The 8,430-nt window shown below is 38.9% G+C and overlaps 1 protein-coding gene across 1 annotated transcript; it reads right to left on the reverse strand.

The window, feature by feature from the left end:
- Window positions 1-860: 860 nt before the first annotated feature.
- On the reverse strand, window positions 861-7,723 carry proza (protein Z, vitamin K-dependent plasma glycoprotein a). Its single transcript, XM_042505061.1, has 9 exons — window positions 7,563-7,723; window positions 5,737-5,875; window positions 4,280-4,440; window positions 4,135-4,159; window positions 3,933-4,046; window positions 3,697-3,831; window positions 3,046-3,161; window positions 2,847-2,964; window positions 861-1,879 (listed from the first exon to the last, which is right to left on the reverse strand). The coding sequence occupies exons 2-9, from the start codon at window positions 5,813-5,815 to the stop codon at window positions 1,344-1,346; spliced, it is 1,284 nt and encodes a 427-aa protein (XP_042360995.1). The 5' UTR covers window positions 5,816-5,875; window positions 7,563-7,723; the 3' UTR covers window positions 861-1,343.
- Window positions 7,724-8,430: the final 707 nt, after the last annotated feature.

Here is an 8,430-nt window from a genome sequence, read left to right on the forward strand (position 1 = left end):
AAATGTAATAAGTAGAAAAGTAGTTAAAGTAGTTACATGATTAAAGTAGTTACATGACTTATTAATATTTTAATAGTGCAATTAATAATCTGTAATCTGTTACATATCAAAAGCAACCATCCCAAAAGTGTCACAAAACCTGATTTTGGCCAGAATTCAAATATTCATATGCTTTTGTCAGATTTCTGACAGAATTTCTCACAAATGACTAATTGAGTAAAATGATAATGAGATGATATTTTATATCCAAAGGGTCAAATTCATTGTGACGTCATAACGTTCTGCAAAAAAACTTCTCTGGCCGTTATTCAACACCATAACTCATAACCATAAAGAGAGACACTTGGTCAGATACTGAATTGGTGGCATTTATCTTGAAACTATGTTGGGTGTATAGATCCTCTGTGCTGCTAGGGAAGGATGTGTGTACAGCATCAACATTTCAGAATTTTTGATCTTTGCGGCAACATCCATATCTGAAGCACTGCCTATTTTCATGGCTACATTATGACTTGACTGACATGGATGTAAACCATAACTTTACTGGTTGGCAGACTGGTTACCATGCTGTGGTAAGTCTTCTTAAATATTATTTTTGATCATTTTAGATAATTATATCAATGTTTATTTATTGTTTAATATTGTTACAGTCTGATTATGTCTTCAAATTGCTAAAAACTTTTAACATCTAATTATATCTACTGTGACAGTCACTCATATTGTATTTCCGAATGCTCAGATATTGACTTTAAGTTAAAAATAAAAAATAAAAAAAGGAAGAAGAATAGGTTTGTCCTCAGCATCTTCCAGAACTACTACTTTTTACATCATCCTGAAACAATGACAAAGCTGACATCAGGTGTTTTGGTAGGGTTTATTACATTCATAGAACAGTGATTACCTGGAGTGTTACAAGGTGCATGTCAGCCAGTACAGTAGTCGCTTAAAGTATCATCACATGAAAGGTTAATAAAAGGTATGTCGACGTCACAAAACACATGCTGAATAATCCATTGTATTTCTTGCTGCTTTTCACCATCTGGTTAGTTGATTCATACAGAAAGTGCTTCTCTGTTTATGTTAACAGAGAGCCACCATGTGGATAAATGAGGAAGTCCACGCAGACGGATCAGAAGCCTAAAATGAGACTATATGGTTGGTATAGTTTTCCTACAGGAGATGGATATTATTAAAAGACACAAAGACAAAACAAAGTTTGGGCTACAGGTGATCCATGAAAATGTTCATCAGATTCCCTGTTTTAAAGTATTTATTTATATTTACCTGCATTATAATATTTTTTCCATTACTAATAACCTCCATGCTCTCCCTGACTAGCCCATCTAACGTGAACCCATGAGAGACCGCAGCCATCCGAGGTGGCGCGACACTTTCTGGAAGACGTAGCCTTTGCTGCAGTCAGCCTCTTGGGGCCGACTGATCACCCCAGTGAGGTAGAACACCTCCCTGTACAGGGTGAGCAGGGGGCTGCCGGAGCTCATGGTGCAGTCGGCGTTGGTGCGGGGAGTGGTGCAGCCCATTTTATTGGTCATCAGGTTGGAGTGAGTGTCCACACACTGAGGCAGGCTGTTGTACGCCAGTTGGTTAAGGGTTAGCGGGCCCTGGAAATCAGATAGAGCAGCAGATTCTTTCCAGCCAGTGACAATGGCCGGTAAGTCTCCGGACATTAGGACACTTTCGGCAAAGTCTTTTTCTGGCACACAGGCAGCAATCACGTCCTGCCTAAAGCTGATGCGGCCCTGGAGCTCAATCACAGCCAGGTCATTTTCCGACCGTTCTGCCACGTAGCGCGGGTGAATGTGAACTATTTTTGCGTACAGCGTGCCCCCTCCAACACCAGAGTTGGTGGTGCGGGTGCCTGAGGAGGTGCAGGTAAGAAGACATTCAGTATTATGGGGTTGCACACATACAGACATGTCGAGCTACAATGGTTGCTCGATCAACTAGCTAATCCACAACAACCATTTTTAATAATCAAATAGTTGTTAGTCATTTTTTTAGGCAAAAATGCCAAACATTTTATGTTTGCAGCCTATCAAAAGTGAAAATTTTAAGCTTATCTGTAGGAAACTGAATATTTTTGAACTGATGGTTGGAGGAAACAGGGCATTTAAACTTCCCTTGTGTGGGAGTTAGGGAGATTTATTGAAAGACATTGAATATAGTATAATAAGTATGTTTTTAGTGTCTAATGAGTTGTTTATATTTACATAGGAAGCGGGTCCTTGTCCAGTGAGTCCATCATGTTGCACAGTCATGTTTCTATAATAGTTCACAACAGACAATCCAAACACTTGCTCTAGATAGGGCCATTTACATTTTCTCATCAGCCACTGTAACTTGTTTTTTTAATGTAAAACAGCATTATTCAGTGTTTTACCAGTTTAAATCACAGGTTCCATTTGTTTTGAAGAAGAAAATACCTCTGTGTATAATTTGGCTTCTGGTAAAAATCTTCTGAACAATTAAAACTACAGAAATCCTAACCGGATGAAGTTTCTACTGGTTAAAAGAAAGTGCGCACACATAGCAGGCGCTGGATGAACGGGCCGTCAGCTACATCTCCAAACAGCATAGAAAAAACACAGATTTGTGACATGAGACTGCTTTATTCAGTGTTTTTACTGTTTTAATCACCTGCTCCATTTATTATGGAGAGGAGGAGACTTCTGCGGATGATTTGGCTCCCGGTAAAAACCTCCTGATATGTTAGATATATACTTTTTAAATGTCTACTGTGATTTGGTTTTAGTGCAGCTCAGTCTAAAATATTTTGGAGCTCAGAAATATAAGCGGTGGAGGACTGATTGTGTTTTTATACTTACCGACAGTCACCTTGAAGGAGCGGTATTTGCTGGCACACTGAGCTGTAGTCAAAACCAGGTTCTCCTTCAGAATGATGCCACTACAGAAACCTGTGGAATCTGAATTCTTCAGAAGAGCCTGCAAACAACATAATGACATGCAGAAATAAGATGCTGGTTTACTGTGATCAGTAATGAGTCACAGTGTGAGTGTTTCTACCTGCCAGGGACACTCGGATAAATTACAGGTAAGTCCTTCAAAGTTGCTGCGAGTGTTGCTGGACAGTCGGCTTTCCCACTGAGTCAGACTGCTCACTTTACCACAGGGATACGAGACTGAAAGGAGAATGTGAGATGATTATAAATACATCAATAACATCAATTCTCCAAAAAAAAAAAATTTAATCAACCTTCTTTGCAGTCAAAAATTGCCTCAACTTTTTAAAATGAGAAAGAAAGCTAATGTAGTCTGTGGTTTTTGTTTTGCGTAGTGGGTTGCTGTCTTGCTCGGTGAGACGGCCTGCCCTGCCTATGATAAAAAGCTGATGTACTTGCAAGAATTTGATTGGCCGTATGGAAACAAGTTACTCATACAGATTTACAATAATGCTGCTGACATACAGTTCATTCATTTTTACAAGTACTGTACATCTGTCTACCGAATACATAATATTTTATATTTAGTATATGTTATAATAAATACTTTGTCAGCAAGTTTCATTTTTGCTTGATTTCCATTCTATACGTATTTGTACGACCATTGTTAGAAGGAGCCTGAAAGTTCCAATGACTGCTTCTCCGTAATTGCTGTACATATGATAATAAATAACTTTAGCATTTTAATTTCAGCTGGACTGAAATACTGGCATACCTGCGGGCTCGCACTTATTCCTGTCTGTGCGGCTCAGCTTCCATCCGAGGGCACAGGAGCACTCATAGGACGTGTAGCCTGGTTTACAGAACTGGGAGCAGCCCTTGTCCTTTTCCAGCGTGCAGAGAGTCTCGTCTGCATCGTGGATACAGAAGGAGAAGGTTGCAGTGCTCACACACCAAATGAGAAGTGAATTAATGATGAAGATCACACACAACCTGCCAACACCTTCTCACCTTTTTCACAGTGGACTCCTGTGAAACCCGACTTACAGACGCAGTCATAGCCTCCAACGCTGTCTGAACACATGGCTCCATTCTTGCAGGGGTTCTCTGCACACTGGTCTCCATCTACACACAGACAGAAAGTCTGTGAGAAGATGTAATGTACTGCTAATGACTGTGCAGTGTTTGAAAGGTAATTCAGTGCAGCACCTACCAATGTAGACAGACCAGAAAATATCCTGCAGGAGAAAATATCAGTGATAAGTGAGTCATTCACACAGGGCGTTCATGACATAGATGCAGTTAGAGATATAGACAAAGCAAAGAAGAGGCACAGAGGAGGGGGTTCTTGAGCTCACCGTACGATACGAGTCCTGGAAGACCTCTCTGGCCTGCTCATAGTTGCACACTTTCTCCATGCAAACCTGCTCTAAGCTGGAAGGCTGAGCCGGGTTACTGCCTCCAACGTTCCTCTTCTGACGGGAGATCACCAAGCTCGCCTGCTGCTTGTCCAAGAACACTAGAGGAACAGAAAAAGTCTCATTGTGAAGCACTGCGGGTCTTGTGTGATTAGCACGTACCTTTTTTTGAGAGATAATAAAATAGTAGCTATTAGTTGACAGAAAAATAATCAGCTGTTTGGATAGTAATAATTTCTTAAAGGTCCAGTGTGTAGGATTTAAAGGGCTATATTGACAGAAATATAATATAATATAATATAATAACTATGCTTTCTTTAGTGCATAATCAACTGAAAATAAGACTAGTTGTGTTTTCATCACCTTAGAATGAGCAGTTTACATCCACATTGGAAGCAGGTCTTCGTCCACCGCCATGTTGCAACGCCATGTTTCTACAGTAGCCCAGAATAATCAAACCAAACACTGGCTCTTGAAAGGGCCATTTGTCTTTTTGCAACGGCCACCGTAGTTAGCAGCCTCTCAGAGAGAAGCCAAACATCGTCAGAAAAGCACTGATTTGTAACATGAAACTCTTCTAATTAATGGGAGAGATGAAATATGGAGACGAAGAGATCTCTGCAAATGATTTGTCTCCTGTTAAAATCCTCTAGAACACTGAAAACAGGAAATTCTAACCAAGAGTTCATGATTGGCGCACAGGAGACGTTTCAGCTGGTTGCAATCTGCAATCCTTGCCACTAAAGGCCAACCTCAGCTTTTCCGGCACTTTAAAAATCATTTTAAAAATGCATCACACCTTGTAAAGTGAGATCTAACACTTATACTTAAATGGAAGTGTTATTGACATTACAGAGCTGTCTTATATTGTCTGTTGTGAATGTTGTGATCTACCACTCTGCATTGCAGAATATTTATGCCAGAATAATGTCCTGTGTTTGCATACTGTAATATTTCGGCATGCAGTTTAATTACTATTGGTTTCATGATAAGGTTTTGTACATGCTAATGGAATTTTGAACACAGCCAATGAAAATAATCATTAATCGCAGTCCTACATTAGATGATGATGACTAAATAAAAAAGGCTGTTATCATTACAAAGACGATTCCTAAGAAAAGGCTGTGCTTTGAAATAGGGCAGAAATAAACAAATCTGCAACCAATAAACAAAACTAAACTAATCAATATATGCAGCATCTCATCCACTGAGGCTAAAGCTGGTATTTTACAAAACCACCACCCTGAAACCCTTAAAAACACAGCAGAGAGACTCTGACATTTCATGTACTCAGCATTCTGCCAACTTGACCTCATTTTGATAATACTCTTTTCTTTCCTCTCTCTAGAGCTCAGACTACGGCATCCTCGAGCTCTGCAGACCCATCTGGCTCTCACCTGTCTGGGGGGTCTGAACGGCTGTCATGGCCCCTGCCAGCAGACACAGCAGAGTGGCAAATGTGGTCCAGGAGTGCATGGTGACACTGAAGCGTGATCTGAGTTGAGTTATCAGTGCAGCGGGGATCAATGTGTCCTCCTACAAACGAGACGAGGTGATTACAGACATGATGCACAGGATAAATCAGAGAGAGACAATGAGACGTAGAAGCCTGGTAAAGTGTTAGGTCTGCCCAGGGTTCATTAATGTTTTAGAAGACGATGATGGCACATCAATAATATACACAAATATGGTCTGGTCATTCATAAATAATAGAGAGATCCTTCTTGTAACAATACTGTTGAAATAATGGGACAGATCTATTAGCAATGAATTTTAGTTAAAAAAAAAAAAAACAATTATAACTAATAACTGTTAATAAGTAAGTAATAATAATTCGTTTTTGAATATAGACTGTATGTGTTTTTGTGTGGACTGAGCATTTATATACATTCACAGCATTAATTTGGCACCTATACTTACTTTATTTTAAAAAAGGCATGGAAATATGACTTTTTACACATGTTTAAACAGTTTCAGCACTTTGCAGATTACAAAATAAAATGTTCATGTGATATACTCAACTAAAAATGCAAAGGTGTACTTCACAGTTATGCGTGGATCAAAGTAACATAACTATGTAAGCAATTGTAAAGACTAGTCTGATCAATTAGAATCAAAATCAGAAATACCTTGCTGATCCCCAGGGGGAATTTGTGAGTGATTACAGTTGCTCTAATGTAAAGCATAGAGAATTATAAAACTAGAAATAAAATACAAGGTATGTAAAAAAAATATAAATATAAATATTCTACAGAGTTATACTTGTGCAAAGTATAAAAAATATAAATATGTATAATGCACTAAGTATGCAAAGTGAGTAAAAAATATAAAACTATATGCCATTATATGCTACATAACAATGTATAAAACTAGTATGTAGCGTTAGAAATATAAAATATGTGTATAATGCTATAAAGTACAACACAATATATGCAGAAATAGGAATGTATGTGCAAAATATGTTAAATACACATTCAACAGTGGGAGGAACATTTCACAGTTGATAACTGCAAAGGCTATTGCTGTATTTGAATTATTGCACCAATTACGGCAGAGTTAAGACCATGTATAAAGAATTATTGTACCTTTAAAAACCTGTTGTTTTGTTGCAAGAGAGTTTGCATTTAGTAAATTAGACTATAAGAAGAATTTATTAAAACATATTTATTCTAATTTTGTAATGTCTGTTGTGAATGCCATTTAAACTAAAACCTTACACCATTATTCTCATGTTTTGTTTGTTTAATAATTTATGAGCATCCAGTAAATGACCTCATACTGTTTTATCATCACTGAGTCATTGTTGCACTGCTGCCATGTTAGTGGGCCTTATTTTCTGTTTACACATTGTAAACAAATACTGAATGAAAGATTCTTCTAAACAATACACAATAATAAGTGTGTATATCACTGATAGTCACCTCAGCAGAGAACATTGTGTTTATTTGATCTCAGAGAGTCTCCACTGTGCGTGTGCGTAGCTTTTTAGCAGCCTGGTAGCATTTAGCTCATGTAATGTTACAAAACACAGAAGGAGCCAGAAAAAGTGAAACGCATCTTAATGTGCTGCAGAAACATACAGGATGCTGCTCTTCCACCAACTGCTGCAATGTAACATAGATGTGAATATTAACATTTTACATATCCGTGTGTTTTCAGGGCGGGTCCAACAGAGTAACGGTACGAAACAGCAACATTAACAGCAGTGATGCTCGGTACCTACCGCTCCGGACTGAATTCACGGTACCGGCCCGGTCTGGTCCCTCTCTCTGCCCGCTGGTCTTGCTACACACCGCAGCTTCCTGCACGGATCGGGCCTAACAATCTAAAATAACGGATGATGACCACATCCAAGCCTGCACAGTGTTTACTGCCTGTGGTGAGTGTGATGGAATAAAGAGGCCATTAGAGGGCGCTGTAAGACAGAGCTGACTGTCCCTGTGCAGTACAGTATGTTGTCCTGCAGGACATAGACACATTACCAAGAGCCTGCAAGACTGACTTTAGATGAGCAGTGGAGGATGAAGTACTTGAAAGCCATGCGTGAGTCAAAGTATAGATTTCATACCAGAAAATAACTTTGGTAAAAGCTAAAGTCACCTATTATAATATTACTTGAGCAGAAGTCATTAAGTCAATTCAAGTCAAGTCAGTTTTATTGACAGCCGATTATCACAAATCACAGTTTGCATCAGTGGGCTTTACAGCATACGACATTCTTCTGTCCTTAGACCCTCACATCAACTAAGAAAAAACTCTCCCTTCCAAAAAATGTAATTTATGATAGCATGTAATATTACCTTGCAAATTTTGTCGTTTATGTATGCGGCAATAACAACCATATTTGTATATTAATAGTGGAGGCATGACTAATAATAATGACAGTAGACGTTGGTGTCAAGTAGGATCACGGCATCTGTGCAACCAAGACTCACAACACAGGCGCAGCCATAGACAGGACCACAGCATCAACACAACCATGACCACAAACCAGGTGCAGCCATGATCCAATAAAACAACGAGACAAGGTAGCACAAACACTCTGGAAAAGAAGCCGAGTTAGTGAACTTTAGTAATAGGACATGAGTTTT

This window comes from Plectropomus leopardus, chromosome 17, assembly GCF_008729295.1.
Source record: "Plectropomus leopardus isolate mb chromosome 17, YSFRI_Pleo_2.0, whole genome shotgun sequence".
In the NCBI taxonomy this organism is placed as follows: Eukaryota; Metazoa; Chordata; class Actinopteri; order Perciformes; family Serranidae; genus Plectropomus; species Plectropomus leopardus.